The 20,849-nt window shown below is 37.2% G+C and overlaps 1 protein-coding gene and 1 pseudogene across 6 annotated transcripts in view; one reads left to right on the forward strand and one right to left on the reverse strand.

The window, feature by feature from the left end:
• LOC100607260 (disintegrin and metalloproteinase domain-containing protein 32) overlaps positions 1-20,849 on the forward strand; it is a 166,244-nt gene that overhangs the window by 40,854 nt on the left and 104,541 nt on the right. For 5 of the 6 annotated variants that reach the window (XM_030817161.1, XM_030817162.1, XM_030817165.1 and 2 more), the window contains exons 6-9: positions 4,875-4,943; positions 8,747-8,818; positions 9,013-9,179; positions 13,895-13,976. In XM_030817161.1, coding sequence (XP_030673021.1) covers positions 4,875-4,943; positions 8,747-8,818; positions 9,013-9,179; positions 13,895-13,976 — 390 coding nt within the window. The remainder of the gene's footprint in view (positions 1-4,874; positions 4,944-8,746; positions 8,819-9,012; positions 9,180-13,894; positions 13,977-20,849) is intronic. The other variant, XM_030817164.1, reaches the window with a different exon arrangement.
• On the reverse strand, positions 1,499-2,684 carry LOC100607611 (annotated as a pseudogene).

The following is a 20,849-nucleotide window of genomic DNA, read 5'->3' on the forward strand; positions in this document are numbered from 1 at the left end:
TACAATGTACAAGCTATTGTATAGTAATACAATAGCTTAATAATTATTGTTTGATACATTTTCTCTTAAATAATTTGGGGGAAAAGTGAGGAATAACAAAACAAAAATATAATAATAGTATTTTTTTTTTGGAGGCAGGGTCTTACTCTGTCATCCAGGCTGGAGTGTGGTGCTGGTGCTGTGATCACAGCTTACTGCATCCTTTACCTCCTAAGCACAGGTGATCCTCCTGCCTCTGCCTCCCAATTAGCTGGAACCACAGGCATGTGCCACCATGCCCAGCTAATTTGTTTATTTGTAGAGACTGGGTCTTCCTTTGTTGCCCTGGCTAGTCTCAAACTCCTGGACTCAAGCAGTCCTCCCATTTTGGCCTTCCAGAGTGCCAGGAGTATAAGTGTGAGCCACTGCACCCAGCTATAATAATATTTTCTATAGTTACCAATGTATTTACCTTTACCGTGTTTTTAATTTCTTTTATTGCTTCTTGTTACTGTTTTGTGTACTTTCATTTTAAACTGAAGGACTACCTTTGGCATTGCTTGTAGGGCAGTGTATTAGTTTACTACAGCTGCCATAACAATTTACCATGGACTGGGTAGCTTAAACAAGAATATGTATTTTTTCACAATTCTGGAGCCTGGAAGTTTGAGATCAAGGTGTTAACTAAGTTGTGGTTTCTTCTGAGGCCCCTCTGCTTGGCATATAAGTAACCACCCTCTCCCTGTATCTGCACAAGTTCTTCCTTCTGTGTTTGTGTTCTAATTTTCTCTTATAAGGATACCAGTTACGTTGTATCAGAGCCCATCCTAATGACCTAATTTTCAATCTAATTACCTCTTTAAAGGCCCTGTCTCAAAATACAGCCTCATTCTGTGACATACTGGGGTTAGATCTTTAACATATGAATTTTACTGGATACCATTTGGCCTGTAATAAACAGGCAGGTCTACTAGCAATGAGCTTTTTCAGTTTTTATTTATCTGGGAATGTCTTAATTTCTCCTTCATTTTTGAAGGATAGTTTTGTCAGATATAGAATTCTTGTTTGACAGTTTTTTTCCCTCCAGCACTTTAAATGTCATCCCACTGCCTCTGGCCTCCCTGGTTTCTAATGAGAAATTCGATATTACTGTTATTGAAGATCTCTCATTTGTGAGGAATTGCTTTTATCTTGCTGTTTTCGAGGTTCTCTTTTTATCATTAACTTTGGACACTTTGATTTGGTGTGAATTCTTTTGAGTTTATTCTACTTGGAGTTTGTTAAGCTTCTTGGATGTGTAGATTCATATCTTTCATCAAATTGGGGAGGTTTTCACCCATTATTTTTCAAATTTTCTTTCTGCCCCTTTCTTCTCTTCTGCTAGGAACTCTTTCTTGTATATGTGCTTGATGGTGTCCCACAGGTCTCTTAGGCTCTGCTCATTTTTCTTCATTCTTTTTTTTTCAGTGTCAGATAACTTTTATTGAGATCCCATCAGCTGCACAATCTGTTCCTGGCATTAAGCTCCTTCTTCCTTTGCAATCTGGTCTTTCTTGAGTGGTCCCATGAATGCTTCTTCTCCATGGTTTGGAAGTGGCCATGGCCAAATTTAAAGGTAGTGTCAATGAAATTAAGGTCAGTCTTCTCCAGAGCCTGCTGCCTGGTCTGCATCAAGACTTGTGGAGGATGAGCACTTGCTTCTTAGTTCCCACCACACAGCCCTTCAGCATGACAAAGTCATTGGTCACTTCACCATAGTGGACAAAGCCACCCAGAGGGTTGATGATCTTGTCAGGTCATAGTCAGTGGAGGCATTGATCATTTGCCATCCTTGATGAAGTAGCCCTGACTGATATTATAGGTCTTCTTGTTGATCTCAGTGCAGTGATGGTTTGTGTCCAGTACATGCCACAGAGAAGGTCATATGGGCAGGATGCCATGCCCCAATATAGGCAACCTTGCACAGCCCTCAGTGGGTCTTGTAGGGCAGCTTCTTGGTATGCCAATGACTGGTGACCTCTTTGTAGCTTTTGCCCTTGGTCACCCGTTTGATGTCAATCATCTTGTCCTGCCCAAACACTTGTTTCACAGGTACCTGGTCCTCTAGCCTCTCCAGGGACCAGTCCGGTTTCTCGATCACAGTGCCTCTGTTCACCTGGATCTCCATGAGGTGGGTCTTCTTCAGACACAGAGGAAGCAGGTGCATCTGGGTGTAGATATTGATGTGGATGACTTGGCAGTACTTTTTCATGCTGTTGAAGTCCTTCTTCAGCTGCTTCTTGTCATCCTCACCCTGCCATTTCTTGCAGTACTTGGTAAAGGCCTTCTACTTAGCTTTATGCCAGTTCCTATAGAAGTGCCTTTTGCACTCATTGCTACTGTGCTCAACAAAGATGGTCTTGGAAATTCAGAGGCCTTGAGGGGTTTCCATATAGCCCAGGATGCCTACAACCACCATGGGCAGTGTCTCCACAATGGTCATAGCCTCTACCACTTCCTTCTTGTTCACCTTGGGTCCTAGCCGGCCAGCTTCCCACATGATGTGTCATGCTAGCCTTGTATCCCAGGAAAGCTGTGAGGTGGACCAGTTTAGAAGGGTCATCACTGGGGAAGCTCTTCACCTTGCCATAATGCCTACTGCTGTGTTTCCAAGGCAGGAAGCCCAGGGACCCATGTCTTGGAGCAAAGGATTTCCTGTGAGACATTATGCCATCAAATCCTGCTTTATTCTTGTATTGTGCTCCTCAGATTGAATAATCTTGATTGATTTGAAGTTTGCTGATTCCTTTTTTCTGCTTGCTCAACTATGTTACTGAATCCTAGTGAATTTTCATGTGTTTTACTTTTTAGCTCCACAATTTCCTTTTTATAATTTCTATATTTTTATGGATACTCTCTATTTGGTGAAGTATCATTCTTCTGGTTTCCTTTAGTTTTTTTACATAGTTTTTCATAGCTTTTTGAACATATTTTAAAACAATTAATTTGCATTATTTGTCTAGTAAGTACAATGTCTGGGCTTCCAGAGGTACCATTTCTGTTTCTTTATTTTCTGAGGATGGGCCATACTACTTTCTTGTTGTTGCTGAAATTTGAACATTTTGAATATTTTGATGTGGTAATACTGGAAATCAGATTCTTCCTCACTCCCCAGCAAGCTGTGTTGTTACTGCTTGTTGTGGGTTGTAGTTGTTTGCTTGTTTACTGACTTTTCTAAAGTAAAGAAATATTTTGTGAGCAATATTATTTAGTAGTCACCTAGTGATTTGATAGAGATTTCTTTAAATTACTGGAGCCAAAAAAGAGAAAAGACTTCCTTGGTTTTTACAGATTGACTCTGGGTTTGGATATACATGCAACACTTATTCCAGATGTTGAGAACTCACCCTTGTCCTTGACTCTTTCTTGTATAATGTCTGAAAGCCAGGCAGAGGAGAATGCTTAGTGTCTTTTCAAGTCTATTCTGAGCACGTGTCCAGCCTTGGACATGTGGGTGGCCCTCTAGATTTCCCAGTATATACCTGAGGTTTTCAAAGCCTTCATTTCTCCACCCATTTCCTTCCCCAGCCTCCTTCTTCCTAGACTTTTTAGTGTGCTTGCTGCTTTTCTTGTCCGTTTTTCCTTGCTCCAGGTGGCTCCAGCCAGTGTATTTGCCTTGAAATGCTTTTTATAAACACTGCCTTGGAGTCCACTCCAACCCTGTGAAATTTCATGGTGGAGGAAACAAAGGAAAGCTCTTGAGCAAAACCTTTAGGGAGCCACTGGACAGCTCAAAACACATAACCATAATTCTTTGAGAACAAATTTGGTATTTCTTCCTCTGGCACAGGAAAGCCACACCAGGAATATGAGCCTCTATCTTAATGGATGCCAATGAGCTGGATGTGTGAGATGGGATGGTAGGTGGGTCAGTTCAAGGACCACAATACTCCCTTATAGAAACCCAGCAGCTTTTTCCCCCTTCAAGCATTGTCCTGTTTTTTATTTTTATGTTTTTTTCTGGGGCAATTGCATGAATAGGCCATTTGCTCTTATCATCTGGCAGTCTGGCCAGATGTGTACAGGCAGGGATTCCAAGATCAGGAATGGCAGTATGAAAGGCGACTTAGGCTCAAGATTGGCAAAACAACACTTCTATTGCCTTTATTGGCTCAAGCAAGTTACAAAGCCCAGCCCAGATTGAGAGAGAGGAAAAATGAACTCACCTCTTGATGGGAGGCACTGAAAAGTCATATTGCAAAGGACACAAATACAGAAAGGAGCACAGTGGCTCACGCCTGTAATCCCAGCATTTTGGGAGGCCAAGGTGGGCGGATCGCGAGGTCAGGAGATGGAGACCATCTTGGTTAACACAGTGAAACCCTGCCTCTACTAAAAATACAAAAAATTAGCCCGGCGTGGTGGCGGGCGCCTGTAGTCCCAGCTACTCCGGAGGCTGAGGCAGGAGAATGGCGTGAACCCAGGAGGTGGAGCTTTCAGTGAACCGAGATCGCACCACTGCACTCCAGCCTGGATGACAGGGCGAGACTCCCTCTCAAAAAAAATAAAAATAAATAAATAAATAAAAAATCCTCAACACACATATGGTTTTTAAAGCAAAAGTTTATTTCTGATATGCAGATGAAGTAGATGGAAATACTAGGTATTTTTTCTTAGTTCATAAATTGAAAGTTGTAGCTACATTGAGATAGATGTTACAACTTCATGGGCAATCTTCTAACTACTTGAGTACATTGCCGTAAAACTTAAAGCTTTATTTATTGATTTTAACCAATTTGATAAAGCAAACTCCTCTGCATATCTTGTAAGTGCTATGGTATGAGCTTTAAAGAAGAGTTCAAGTAAAAAAATTATGAAATTTTTCATGTATTATATGCTGTTTTCCTTTTTTCTAGTCAGAACCAGCTGTTCCTGATTTATTTCCTCTTTATCTAGAAATGCATATTGTGGTGGACAAAACTTTGGTATGTGTTTTGCTTTTTGTTTGCTTTGAAATATTTGATCCAAATGTGTGATTATCCCTAGCTAGCTAGACAGAAACTAAAAGATTCTAATGTTCTTACTCACATGTCATAGAGACAATAGTGGAAAAATGTGCAAACTGAGAAACTAAGTCAAAATGATACTAGTTTTATCAGAAATGTTTTATTTGAAATACTTACACAACGGTACTGCAGAACAAAATGTATTTTTTTCCCTGGCACTTCACATTTCTAGAGTCCCTCTCAATCCATACTACCATTTAATGGTGATTTTGTTAGAAGTGAAATTCTATTTTAGGGAAGTTTGAAGAGCAGAATGTAGGGAACATTCCACCCTAGAATATTTATTGGGACAAAAGTGATGATAGTATAACTATCTATTAGAATGACTTTCACTAATGTGTCAAGATGGTTTTTAGCAGTTTTTGGTGGGGCACCCATTCTAAGTCCATTGTTTACCTGATTAAAAGAGTACCTCGAGATTCCTAATTTCCATAAACAGTCTGAGGCCTCTGAATTTCAGAACCTTGGGGTGACAATTTAGTTTGCAGTCAACTAGGTATGTCTTTATTTCTTTTAATAGTTGAAAGATTTCAGGAAATAGAGACTAAAAATATACTTTCTAGGTTTTATTCTGATGATAAGCCTTTGTTTGTGTATACCTATGGAACACCACAGTGGGTATGACTAATACTCATTACCAATTCTATTCCTAGGGTTTAGAGCTTGTCAGGAAGCCAGAGTTAAGGTCAGGGACCAGGGGGGATTTGGAGAAAGAGATGAACATAACTTGATTTATTAGAGTACAGGGAAAAGGGCAAAGGGAACATTTAAGAGATCATTGAGACATTGAGATAGTTGAGAGAAAATTGAAGTATTCCTGGTAAATATGACTAAGTTTCCAGGGAATATTTTGGATTTTGAAACTCCTTTTGTTTTTGGATTATGTTATATATCTTGAGAGTAGTTTCAAAAGCTTCTCCAAATTGCCAGGTTTTCTTTTTTATTTTATTTCTAATATATATATATTTTTATTATACTTTAAGTTCTAGGGTACATGTGCACAAAGTGCAGGTTTGTCACATATGTATACATGTGCCATGTTGGTGTGCTGCACCCATTAACTCGTCATTTACATTAGAGATATCTCCTAATGCTATCCCTCCCCCCTCCCCCCACCCCACAACAGGCCTTGGTGTGTGATGTTCCCCTTCCTGTGTCCAAGTTTTCTCGTTGTTCAATTCCCACCTATGAGTGAGAACATGCGGTGTTTGGTTTTTTGTCCTTGCGATAGTTTGCTGAGGATGATGGTTTCCAGCTTCATCCATGTCCCTACAAAGGACATGAACTCATCATTTTTTAATGGCTGCATAGTATTCCATGGTGTATATGTGCCACATTTTCTTAATCCACTCTATCACTGATGGACATTTGGGTTGGTTCCAAGTCTTTGCTATTGTGAATAGTGCTGCAGTAAATATACGTGTGCATGTGTCTTTATAGCAGCATGATTTATATTCCTTTGGGTATATACCCAGTAATGGGATGGCTGGGTCAAATGGTATTTCTAGTTCTTTTACACTGTTGTGGGACTATAAACTAGTTCAACCATTGTGGAAGACAGTGTGGCGATTCCAAATTGCCAGGTTTTCAAGTCATATAATGCTGATTAAACATTTCTTCTTTATGTTCTTATACATGTTTACATATTCTTTAGTTAAAAAAAACCCTTGGTCGGGCACAGTGCATGCCTGTAATCCCAGTACTTTGGGAAGCTGAGGTGGGTGGATCACCTGAGGTCAGGAGTTCCAGACCAGCCTGGCCAACATTGTGAAACCTTGTCTCTACTAAAAATACAAAAATTAGCCAGGCGTGGTGGTGCACACATATAGTCTCAGCTACTCAGGAGACTGAGGCAGGAGAACTGCTTGAACAAGGGAGGTGGAGGGTGCAGTGAGCTGAGATTGCACCACTGCCCTCCCGCCTAGAAAACAGAGGAAGACTCCTTCTCAAAAACAAACAAACAAACAAACAAACAAACAAACAAACAAACAGTCATAGTATTCATATTCTCTTCAGTGACTTTATAATTTGTAAATCCATGATTATGGCATAGTGAATTCATTGCCATGATTGTAGAAAGCATATGGTTCTATATATACACAGTTTAATAATGGAGACAGACACGGAAACACAACTGTAAGTTGTTATACTATAAGAGCATCCAAGTGGATGTTTTAAAATGTATGTTTTATTATTACTCAGGTATATTGAAGCCAACAGATCAGTAGATGGTTGCTATTGAAAAGGCAGGCTGTTTACTCAGTTTCCAATGGTAGGGGGCACTCTCCATCATTCAGGGCCCACAAAGGGAAGGAGGGAAGGTGTCACTGAAATATTTTAAATAGGGGAGTGACATATTTCTATTTTACCTTAGAATAATCATTTTGGTAATAGCGTAGGGACCAGATTGCTGGTGGGAAAATTGGGGAAGAAGGAATCATTTAAGAGACTATTCTAGTAATCAGGGTGATAACTTATAAATTAGTGGCATCAAGAATAAAAATAAAGGAACAATTTAAAAGTTACTGATTGGGTTGAATTAGAAGAACTTGATTTGATTGATTTGTTCGTTTACTTAACAAACTCATTGAGCATCATCTAGATAACAGTTGCTGTTCTAGCCATTGGGGATATAGCAATGAATAAAACAGAACAATTTCCGCTCTCATGGATCATGTAGTGTAATAAATGCAGGATGTGTTAGATAATAATACCATTCACTAAAGTAGCGAAAATATAAGTGGGAACAGATTTTTGAAGGAAGATGATGAGTTTAGTTTTGAATACATTTATTTTAGTTTTGGATATGAGTTTACTTTGGGATAATTTGAGGATCCTGTGGAACATCCAAGGTGATGTACTATAGAGAGTTTGTCTATGGATATATACAGTTTGACATAGTTACAATCCAGTTTTTCAGATTTCGAGAGTGATGTATATGTATGTATACATACACACACACTCATTTGTGTGTGTGCATTTATGTGCAGTTTTATGCAATGATATTACATAGGTAGCCTTCCATAACCGTTGCCACAATTGAGATACTCAACAGTACCATCACCACAGCACTCTCCTGTGTGATTCCATTAGAGCCACACTGATCCCCTGCCCGCTTCTGAGCCTTTGGTGTCCACTAAGCTGTTCTCCTTCTTTGTGATTTCACACACATTGCATAAAGTTATTAAGCAGTCTGTATTCTTTTGGGATTATGTTTTTATGCTGAGCATAATTTTCTTGAGATTTATCCAGGCAGTTCCATATATCAACATTTGTTTCTTTTTATTGCTGAGTTTATGGTAGGAATGTACTACAGTTTATTTAACCATTTAACCATTGAAGGATATGAGTTATTTCTAGTTTTTAGCTATTATGAGTAAAGCTGTTATGGACATTCATGTACAAGTATTTGCATGAGGGTCAGATTTTTGAGATAAATGCTCAGAAGTGAGATTGCTGGGCCATATAGTAAATCCATTCTTTGTTTTGATTTCAAAGAAGTTGAAGTTACCAAATTATTTTCCAGAGTGGCTGTACTGTTTTACATTCCCGTCAGCAATGCATGAGGGATCAAGTTTATATTCAGTTTTTACTTATTAATGTTTTATTTTGAACTGTTGAACCCCAAAGCAGCCTTACACCTCTGACAGTAGATGGAAAAGAATCTTAAAAATACTACATAATAAATTGTACTTAAGTATAAAATTAATTCTGTTTTTCAGTATGATTACTGGGGCTCTGATAGCATGATAGTAACAAATAAAGTCATCGAAATTGTTGGCCTTGCAAATTCAGTAAGTGTTTTCCTTTTCATATTAAAATAATTTTTGTTTTGAAATAATAATTTGCCTAAACTTGATGTAGTATTCCTGGATAATTAACCCACCCATATAAACTGAGTGTGGGATTGCAAAAACTTTGAATTTCTGGGTTTTTATAAGATAACATAAATATTAATTATGCATATATTTATCTATTCTGTTTTTAGATGTTCACCCAGTTTAAAGTTACTATTGTGCTGTCATCATTGGAGTTATGGTCAGATGAAAATAAGATTTCTACAGTTGGTGAGGCAGATGAATTATTGCAAAAATTTTTAGAATGGAAACAGTCTTATCTTAACCTAAGGCCTCATGATATTGCATATCTACTAATGTAAGAATAATGTTTCATTATTCCTAGAAAGAAAACAAAGATCTGTGATAATTATGTGGCTTAATATAAGGAATTATTATTCATTTCGGAATATCCATGCTTTGATTATTTAGTATGTGCTTTATTCAGGCTTTATGCTCAATTTCTAGTTGTCAGGCAATAAAAAACATTACTAACATTTATTTCTATGCTAATAAAGCTTTTATAAATGAAGACACTGAGAGTTTCAAGAGGTTAAGCTGTCTCAGGACTCTTGGATCTGGTGGTACTACTAAGGTTTGAACCCACAGTTTGTAACTCTAGAGCCAAAACTCTTAACCACTACTTAAAGAGATGGGATTTATCTTGAGAGGTTTGCATTCTTATATAAGCTTTGACCAAAGACTTGGTAAATGTGGCTACAAAGACTTTACCCTAATGAATTTTCTGAATAATTTTAAAATGTTAGTTTTCTAATTACAAATTATAGCTATATATTTATAATTGTATTCATATTAAATTTATTAGCAATAGTCAGCAAGTATCTTTCAATGAAACTATACGTGTCTATATATGTATTTAAGTTTGGTATGTCAGTGTTTTCTTTTGCTTGTGTGAGACTAATCTTTCCCTCACATCTCTGCCGTCGTAAATGTTACTGCTCTTTTAATTTTTGGTAGTCTGATGGATATAACTTAATGTCATTGTCATTGTCATTTGCTTTTTTTCTGATGACTGGTGGATTTGAGCATCTTTTCAAATGCTTGTTGATCATTTGTATCTGTCCTTCTGTAATTGCCTTTTCTTGTCATTTGACTACTTCTCTATAATTTGTAAGGGTTTTTAAAAAATAATTTCAATATCTTTAATATTTATATTTTTCCCCATAAGTTATTGGGGTACAGGTGATATTTGGTTACATGAGTAAGTTCTTTAGTGGTGATTTGTGAGATTTTGGTGCACCCATCACCTGAGCAGTATACATTGCACCATATTTGTAGTCTTTCATCCCTCGCCCCACCTCCCACTCTTCCCCCGAGTCCCCACAGTCCATTGTATCATTCTTACGCCTTTGCCTCGTAGCTTAGCTCCCACATATTGGTGAGAACATACGATGTTTGGTTTTCCATTCTTGAGTTACTTCGAATAATAGTCTCCAATCTCATCCAGGTCGCTGCAAATGCAGTTAATTCATTCCTTTTTATGGCTGAGTAGTATTCTATCATAAATATTTGCCAGTTTTTTATCCACTGGTTGATTGATGGGCATTTGGGTTGGTTCCATGATTTTGCAATTGTGAATTGTGCAGCTATAAACATGCGTGTGTACGTATCTTTTTCAATTAATGATTTCTTTTCCTCTGGGTAGATACCCAGTAGTGGGATTGCTGGATCAAATGGTAGTTCTGCTTTTAGATCTTTAAGGAATCTTCACACTGTTTTCCATAGTGGCTGTACTAGTTTACATTCCCACCAGCAGTGTAGAAATGTTCCATGATCACTGCATCCACACCAACATCTACTGTTTTTTGATTTTTTGATTATGCCCTTTATTGGAGGAGTAAGGTGGTTTTGCATTGTGGTTTTGATTTGCATTTCCCTGCTCATTAGTAATGTTGAGCATTTTTTTCATATGTTTGTTGGCCATTTGTATATCTTCTTTTGAGAATTGTCTATTCATGTCCTTAGCCCACTTTTTGATGGGATTGTTTGTTTTTTTCTTACTGATTTGTTTGAGTTCATTGTAGGTTCTGGATATTAGTCCTTTGTCAGATGTATAGATTGTGAAGATGTTCTCTCACTCTGTGGGTTGTCTGTTTACTGTGCTGACTGTTCCTTTTGCTGTGTGAAAGCTCTTTAGTTTAATTAAGTCCCAACTATTTATCTTTGTTTTTATTGCATTTGCTTTTGAGGTCTTTGTCATGAAATTCTTGCCTAAGCCAATGTCTGGAAGGGGTTTTCCAATGTTATCTTCTAGAATTTTTATAGTTTCAGGTCTTAGGTTTAAGCCCTTAGGTTAAATCCATCTTGAGTTGATTTTTGTATCAGGTGAGAGATGAGGATCCAGTTTCATTCTCCTACATGTGGCTTGCCAATTATCCAAGCACCATTTGTTGAATAGGGTGTCCTCTCCCCACTTTATGTTTTTGTTTGCTTTGCTGAAGATCAGTTGGCTGTGAGTATTTGGGTTTATTTCTGGGTTCTCTATTCTGTTCCGTTGATCTACGTGCCTATTTTTATACCAGTATCATGCTGTTTTGGTGACTATGGCCTTACAGTATAGTTTCAAATCAGTTGGTATGATGGCTCCAGATTTGTTCTTTTTGCTTAGTCTTGCTTTGGCTATGCAGGCTCTTTTAAGGTTCCATATGAATTTTAGAATTTTTTTTTCCTAATTCTGTGAAGAATGATGGTGGTATTTTGATGGGGATTGAATTGAATTTTTAGACTGCTTTTGGCAATATGATCATTTTCACAATATTGATTCTATCCATCCATGAGCATGGGATATGTTTCAATTTGTTTGTGTCATCTATGATTTCTTTCAGCATTGTTTTGTAGTTTTCCTTGTAGAGGTCTTTCTACTCCTTGGTTAAGTATATTCCTAAGTATTTTATTTTTTTGCAGCTATTGTGAAAGGGTTTGAGTTCTTGATTTGATTCTCTGCTTGATCACTGTTGGTGTTATAGAAAAACTACTGATTTGTGTACATTAATCTTGTATCCGGAAACTTTGCTGAATTCTTTTATTAGATCTAGGAGCTTTCTGGAGGAGTCTAGAATTTTCAAGGTAAATGATTGTATCATCAGCAAACAGTGACAGTTTGACTTCCTCTTTACCAATCTGGATGCCTGTAAGGGCTTTTTGAAAGCTTAGATACTAACTTATTGTTTATCTTTATGACAAATACTTTTTCCATATCTATAATTTTTCTATAAACTTCTTTTTCTCTGCTACATTGTGGCAGACCTTGCTGGACTGAACAAAGGAGGACGAACGCAGGAATAAAGACAAAGAGAAAAGAGTATATTTGCAAGAAGGGGTCGGAGGCTCCTTGCTTTTAGTGAACAGGGGCCCTGAGCTTCTACAGCCCTTCATATTTATTGAGTAAAGGAGATAGGGAGAAGGGGGTGGTTGTGGTCAGCCGCTTGACTTAGTGCAGGCCTGCATGACTGCATTCTTTGGACAGTAGGCTCCAGATGTTCCAGTAGATACCCTCAGGGAGCATGGCACCAGGGAGTGAGTGCCCTCAGCATACCTTCCGGTGGCAGGCACAGATGTGAGTTTGCCCACATTCTGCATTCATGATAAACAGTTTGTTGTTTAATCATATAGGAATGCTGAGTTGGTCATGACCCTCAGGCTTTCAGCTCCCAACACTACATGAAAACTTTTACATTTCATACAGCCAAATTTGTTAATGTTTTCTTCTTACTTTTGGGTTTCCTGTATAGTATAGAAGGTCTCTCCCACCCCCAAATTTTAGTCTGCTAGATTTTTCTTTAGGATTAATATTATTACCTTTTATAGAGTATGGAATTCGTAGTTAGAACTGGAGCTGAACCTTTGAAGGAGGGAAAGGAAAGAAACACTGACAAAGCAAGGTGGTAGATCTTGACAACTGATTTGATGTGGAGTGGGCACGTCAAAAGGTGTCAGTGTGAAGTAAAAAATATATTACTGAGCTTGTCAGGAGTATGCATAGAATTTTAGGGGAAGTCTAAGTTGTAAAAAAAGGGCTTATTAAAGTATCTGTGGGAGGGAGAAAGAGAGTAAATAATACTTAGACGTTGGAACATAAAACTAATGTTGGGCATTAGGAACAAATACTTGGAAACAAATACTGGAAGGGTTAGGTATAAACAATATCAGAGAGACAGAATAAAAGTAGTGGAGAGGTAGTGCGATTGTGAAGGGAAGTGCAATTGAGACAGAAGGGGCATTTCAAATTGAGAATTGAATACCAAGCTTCTTAGGCTTCTTTACTCACATCCTGGCTTATTCGTTTTGGTGGGGGCTCTAAATAAGGCAGTAAATGCTTGGAGCATCTATACCTTAGTAGTTGAGAATATGGCTCGGATTCAGACTGCCTAAGTTCAGATCCTTCAGTAGGATGTATTAATCATGCTACCTTGAGAGAGTTACTTATACTTCCCATCTGATACTTGATTTGCTTAATGGGGACAAAAATAATATCTACTTCACTAGTTTGTTTTGAGTATTAAATGGATTAGTTAATGTAAAGTTCTGAGAATGGTGCTATTATTATATGACAGTTTAAATGGCCCCTTACTCAAGGCTGAAATAATAATGTTTGGGTGTGAAACAATAAAGCACTCCTATTGGAAACTGTTGAACTTTACTACCTGGGAGCAACATATTTTAATCTATACATTGAAACAATTTGTCACTGTCACTCAACAAAGTATTTTTTATCAGAATATTGGAGCAAAGCCTTTGGTAAACATAGCCAGATGTGATGAGAACACTAAAGGCATTAAAAACTTTGATCCACTGGATATGTTTCAGATATCAAGAGTATTTAATCTAATTAATACTAATATGTCATACTAAAGAATAGTCCAAATTTGAAACAATTAAGGACATATGGAAAGATCATACCTCAATTTGCTTCAGATTTGGATTTTATGAACTGCAGACTTAAATTATTAGCAGGAATTCTCATTTTTAAATTGTCTGTTAAAATCAATTATAAGTGTAAATTTATTTATTTAGTTATACAGATTATCCTGATTATTTGGGAGCAGTGTTTCCTGGAACAATGTGTACTACTCGTTATTCTGCAGGAGTTGCATGGGTATGTAACTATTTAATCTTATTTTTTTAATTAACACGTTTAAAAATTATTTAACATGATAGTATATGTTTTGTACAATTTATGTGCATGTTTACATTTACAGATTGCATTTTTTTCCATTACCTGTTAAAATTTTTAAGTGTGTAGAAGGAAGAATATTTTGTAGATCAATATCTTGTTGCAATTAATTATGTTTGGAAGTTGGAATAAAAATATCATAAATACACATGCTGTTCTTGATATATAGAATAATGCATTGTGAAAAATTATCTGCAATAAAATTTCTATAACCTAAAATAGATTTTTGCTTGCAGACATAAAATTGGAGAAATATTCTTGTAGATAAAATAGATTCAAAATCAAAACAAAAACCAGATTAAGGATTCCATAAGATGTTTCAGAACTCTGAAAGACAGTAAAATAAACTTTTATGTGTATTTTAAGCATTTATAATATGGATAAATGTGATTTCATATATATAATGGGTAAAAATAAATGCATTATTGAAAAGTTGATGCATCTTTTTGTGCCATTTTCTCACCCTACTCACTTTTAAGAAAACAAGTTTAAGTACTATTTTTTTAACTTACAAAGTAATTTATGTTAATGATGTCAAATTTGTTAAGTATATATATAGGAACATATAAGAAAATTCATATAATTTTGCCAGGCTTGGTGGCGGCCACCTGCAGTTTCGCCTTCCTGGGGGGCTGAGGTGGGAGGACTGCTTGATCCCAGGAGTTCAAGTCTGCAGTGAGCCGTGATCCTGCCATTGCACTCCAGCATGGGCAACAGGACAAGATCTTGTCTCAAAAAAAAAAAAAAAAAAATTGAATTATGTAGAGCGTTTAGGTGTGGGCTAAGACCTTAGTACTGTCCATATAATTTTGCATTTTGCCACCAGGTGGAGAGAACCACTATTAACATTTTGATTGATATATGTATCTTCTTGTTTTCTTAAAAGAGTTTTAAATAAAAAAATTTTTAGAACATGTTTTTAGAAACTTTTATTCATTTTTTTATTGACACATAATAGTTGTATGTAAAGGCAGTGAGCAGAATGGTGGTTACCAGAGGTTGGGAAGGGTAGGGGGAAGAGGAGATGAAGAGAAGTTGAGTAATGGGTACAAAATTACAGTTAGGTAGAAGGAATAAGTTCTAGTATATATATATATATTTTGACAGAGTCTTGCTTTTGTGCCAGGCTGGAGTGCAGCAGCCCGATCTTGGCTCGTTGCAACCTCAGCCTCCAGGGTTCAAGTGATTCTCATGTCTCAGTCTCCCGAGTAGCTGAGATTACAGAGGTGACCCACAACAACCAGCTAACTTTTTTGTATTTTTAGTAAAGAAGGGTTTTCAACATGTTGGCCATGACAGTCTCGAACTCCTGGCCTAAAGTGATCTGCCTGCCTTGGTGCTGCCTGCCTCCCAGGGTGCTGGGATTACAGGCATGAGCCACCAGGCCTGGCCAGTTCTAGTATTCGGTAGCACAATAGGGTGACTATAATTAACAATAATTTATAGTATATTTCAAAATAGCTAGAGGACAAGATTTGGATTGTTCTCAAAACAAATAAATGGTATATGTTTGCGGTTATGGATAGCCCAGTTACCCTGATTTGATCATTACACATCACCTGCATGTATATCTTCTACTTCGTGTGTTTCTCTGTTTATCTGTTACTGTAGCTCTTTCTCTCTATATATTGTTTTGCAAAATGTGATTTTGCAGCACCTGTTTTTATTTCTAATACTTAAACATTTTTTATTACTGAAATAATGAATGCACATGGTAAAAATAGATATACAAAGCAAAAAATGATAGTAAAACTGTCTACCCCTTCATTTAGTCCTATTTAGGAATTTAATAATTTCCATTTAAGTTCTTCTGTTGGTTAAATTTATTTACTTAAAAATATATATGCCCTTACCTCTATTTTAATTTATAAACTGTAGACAATATTGGTAATATTATATTTGATATGTTGAGTCCACTCTCTCTACTTGTTGCTTATGTTTAAATATATATATTTAAATATTGGTTCTTATTTTTAATTTTATGTAATATCTATATATATGTTAAACAATGTCCACTGTTTGCTTGCTGTGAACAGTAAGAGGTGTAATGTAGTTGTATGTTTCTTATACCCATTGTCAAGATTTAGATAATTTATAACTAATTCTGTAGGGCTTTTGCACTTTGTCTAGAGATTGATGTAAGAATTAAATAAACAGCATTTTATAGTATTATAAATATATAAATAATATTAACTATTGAATAAAGAAATAAATATTTCTTATGACAGTAAAGCTTTGATGGTCAAAGGAGGATATTTTAGGCATCAGAATCTAATGGAGCACTGAATTTTTTTCTAACTTCTTTTACTTGTTATGGGTGAAACCAACTGCCACAGAAAATGAAATCCCATCTTCCTTTTCTTGGAATCTTTTACTACTTTTCTGGAATAACTCTAGATTTTTTTTTAACGCAGTGTGTATGAATCGCAAACATTAAGCTATTTTATCAATGAAAGCACTTTTTTTCTTCAGCGTTTAAGTTCTGGGGTACATATGCAGGATTGTAGGTTTGTTACATAGGTAAATGTGTGCCATGGTGGTTTTCTGCACCTATCAACCCATCACCTAAGTATTAAGCCCCACATACATTAGCTGTTTATCCTTGTGCTCTCCCTTCCCCGGCCCCCCTGACAGGCCCCAGTGTGTGTTGTTCCCCTCCCTGTGTCCATGTGTTCTTATTGTTCAGCTCTCACTTATAAGTGAGAACATGCAGTGTTTAGTTTTCTGTTCCTGTGTTAGTTTGCTGAGGATAATGGCTTCTAGTTCCATCCATGTCCCTGCAAAGTCGTTCCTTTTTTCGACTGCATACATAGTATTCCATGGTGTATATGTATCACATTTGTATATGTATCACATTTTCTTCATCCAGTCTATTATTGATGGGCATTTGGGTTGATTCCATGTCTTTGCTATTGTGACTAGTGCTGCAATGAACATACAGGTGCATGTGTCTTTATAATAGAATGATTTATATTCCTTTGAGTATATACCCAGTAATGGGATTGCTGGGCTAAATGGTGTTTCTGCCTCTAGGTCTTTGAGGAATTGCCACAGTGTTTTCTACAGTGGCTGAACTAATTTACATTCCCACCAACAGTATAAACATGTTCCAGGCTGGCCGCGGTGGCTCACGCCTACAATCCCAGCATTCTGGGAGGCCGAGGCGGGCGGATCATGAGGTCAGGAGTTTGAGACCAGCCTGACCAACATGGTGAAACCTTGTCGCTACTAACAATACAAAAATTAGCCGGGCGTGGTGGCAGGCACCTGTAATCCCAGCTACTCAGGAGGCTGAGGCAGGAGAATTGCTTGAACCCGGGAGGCAGAGGTTGCAGTGAGCCGAGATCGTGCCACTGCACTCCAGCCTGGGCAGCAAGAGCGAGACTCTGTCTCAAAAACAAACAAACAAACAAACCAAACAAACCAAACAAACATATTCCTATTTCTCCATAACTTTGCCAGCATCTGTTGTTTTTTGACTTTTTAATAATCGCCATTCTGACTGGCGTGAGATGGTATCTCACTGTGGTTTTAATTTGCATTTCTTTAATGATCGGGGCTGTTGAATTTTTTTTTTCATGTTTTTTGCCCACATGAATGTCTTCTTTTGAGAAGTGTCTGTTCATGTCCTTTGTCCACTTTCTAATTTCTTTTTCTTGTAAATATGTTTAAGTTCCTTGTAGACTCTGTAGATTAGACCTTTATCAGATGGATGGATTGCAAAAATTTTCTCCCATTCTGTAAGTTGTCTGTTCACTCAGATGATAGTTTCTTTTGCTCTGCAGAAGCTCTTCAGTTTAATTAGATCCCATTTGTCAATTTTTGCTTTTATTATCATTGCTTTTGGCATTTTTGTCATGAAATCTTTTCCCATGCCTCTGTCCTGAATGACATTGCCTAGATTTTCTTCAAAGGTTTTGATAGTTTTGGGTTTTACATTTCAGTTTTTAATCCATATTGGGTTAATTTTTTTTTTTTTTGAAACAGGGTCTCACTCTGTAGCCCAGGCTGGAGTGCAGTGGCACAATCTAGGCTCACTGCAACCTCTGCCTCCAAGGGTCAAGCGATTCTCTTGCTTCAGACTTGCCAGTAGCTGGGATTACAGCTGTGCACCGCCACACCTGGCTAATTGTTGTATTTTTAATAGCGACAAGGTTTCACTGTGTTGGTCAGGCTGGTCTCGAACTCCTGTCCTCATGTGATGCACCTGCCCTGGCCTCCCAAACTGTTGAGGTTACAGGCATTAGCCACCATGCCCAATCAACTTAAGTTTTGTATAAGGTGTAAGGAAGGAGTCCAGTTTCAATTTTCTGCATATGGCTAGCCAGTTCTCTCAGGTCCATTTATTAAATAGGGAATCCCTTCCCCATTGCTTGTTTTTGTCAGGTTTGTTGAAGATCAGATGGTTGTAGGTGCGTGGTCTTGTTTCTGAGTTCTCTATTCTGTTCTATTGGTCTATGTGTCTGTTCTTGTACCAGTACCACACTGTTTTGGTTACTGTAGCCTTGTAGTATAGTTTGAAGTTGGCTAGCGTGATGCTTCCAGCTTTGTTCATTTTTCTTAGGATGGTTGTGGCTGTTTGAACTCTTTTTTGGTTTCATATGATTTTTAAAATAGTTTTTTTTCTAATTCTGTGAAGAATGTCAATGGTAGTTTAATGGAAATAGCATTGAATCAATCTATAAATTGCTTTGGGCAGTATGGCCATTTTCATGATATTCTTTTTATTTATGAACATGGAATATTTTTCAATTGTTTGTGTCCTCCCTAATTTTCTTGAGCTGTGATTTGTAGTACTCCTTGAAGAGGTCCTTCACTTCCCTTGTTAGCTGTATTCCTAGGTATTTTATTCTCTTTGTAGCAACTGTGAGTGGGAGTTCATTCATGATTTCACTCTCTGCTTTTCTGTTGTTGGTATAGGAATGCTAGTTATTTTTGCACATTGATTTTGTATCCTGAGACATTGCTGAAGTTGCATATTAGCTTAAGGAGCTTTTGGGCTGAGAGGATGAGGTTTTCTAGGTATAGGATCATGTCATCTGCAAACAAAGACAATTTGACTTCCTCTCTTTCCATTTGAATTCCCTTTTTTTAAATTTTGCCTTATTGTCCTGGCCAGAACTTCCAATACTATGTTGACTAGGAATGGTGAGAGAGGGCATCCTTGTCTTGTGCCAGTTTATAAGGGGAATGCTTCCAGCTTTTGCCCATTCACTATGACATTGGCTTTGGGTTTTCCATAGATGGTTCTTATTATTTTGAGGTATGTTCATTCTTTCTACCTAGTTTACTGAGGGATTTTAACATGAAAATTTTTTCAAAGGATTTTTCTGCATCTATTGAGATAATCATGTGGTTTTTGTCTTTAGTTCTGTTTATGTGATGAATCACATTTATTGATTTGTGTGTGTTGAACCAACCTTGCATCCCGGGGACGAAGCCAACTTGATCATAGTGGATAAGCTTTTTGATGTGCAGCTGGATTCAGTTTGCCAGTATTTTATTGAGGATTTTTGCATCGATGTTCATCAGAGATATTGGCCTGAAGTTTTCTTTTTTTGCTGTATCTCTGCCAGATTTTGGTATCAGGATGATGCTGGGTTCATAAAATGAATCGGGGAGGAGTCCCTTCTTTTCAATTGTTTGGAATAGTTTCAGTAAAAATGGTACCAACTCTTCTTTCTACCTCTGGTAGAATGTTAACTGTAAATTCATATGGTCCTAGGCTCTTTTTGGTTGGTAGGCTATTCATTAGTTCTGCCTCCATTTCAGAACTCATTATTTGTTTATTCAGGGATTCAATTTCTTCCTGGTTCAGTCTTGGGAGGGTGTTATGTGTCCAGGTATTTATCCATTTCTTCTAGATTTTCTAGTTTATATGCATAGAGGTGTTTACAGTATTCTCTGATGTTTGTTTGTATTTCTGTGGGGTCAGTGGTGATATCCCCCTTATCATTTCTGATTGTATCTATTTGATTCTTCTCTCTTTTCTTCTTTACTAATCTAGCTAGTGGTTTATCTATTATATTAATTTTTCCAAAAAAGCAGCTCCTGGATTCATTGATTTTTTGAAGGTTTTTTTTTGTGTCTCTATCTCCTTCAGTTCTGCTCTGATCTTGGTTATTTCTTGTCTTCCGCTAGCTTTGGGGTTCGGTTGCTCTTGGTTCTTTTGTTCTTTTAGTTGGCATATTAGGTTGTTGTTTTGAGATATTTCTAGCTTTTTGATGTGGCCATTTAATCCTATGAATTCTCTCTTAACATGGCTTTACCTGCATCCCATAGATTCTGGTACATTGTCTCTTTGTTCTCATTAGTTTCAAAGAACTTCTTGATATCTGCCTTAATTTCATTATTTACCCAGGAGTCCTTTGGGAGCATGTTGTTTAATGTCTATGTAGTTGTGTGGTTTTAAGTGAGTTTCTGAATTTTGAGTTCTAATTTGATTGTGCTGTGGTTTGAGAGACTGTTATGATTCCAGTTCTTTTGCATTTGCAGAGGAGTGTTTTACTTTTGATTATGTGATTGATTTTAGAGTAAGTACCATGTGGTGATGAGAAGAATGTATATTCTCTTGATTTTGGGTGGAGATTTCTGTAGATATCTATCAGGTACACTTGATCCAGAGCTGAGTTTAAGTCCTATATATCTTTGTTAATTTTCTGTCTCAATGATTTGTCTAATATTGTCAGTGGGGTGTTAAAGTCTCCCACTATTATTGTGTGGGAGTCTAAGTCTCTTTGTAGGTCTCTAAGAACCTGCTTTATGAATCTGGGTACTCCTGTATCAGGTGCTTAT

This window comes from Nomascus leucogenys, chromosome 8 (genome assembly GCF_006542625.1).
Source record: "Nomascus leucogenys isolate Asia chromosome 8, Asia_NLE_v1, whole genome shotgun sequence".
Lineage (NCBI taxonomy): Eukaryota > Metazoa > Chordata > Mammalia > Primates > Hylobatidae > Nomascus > Nomascus leucogenys.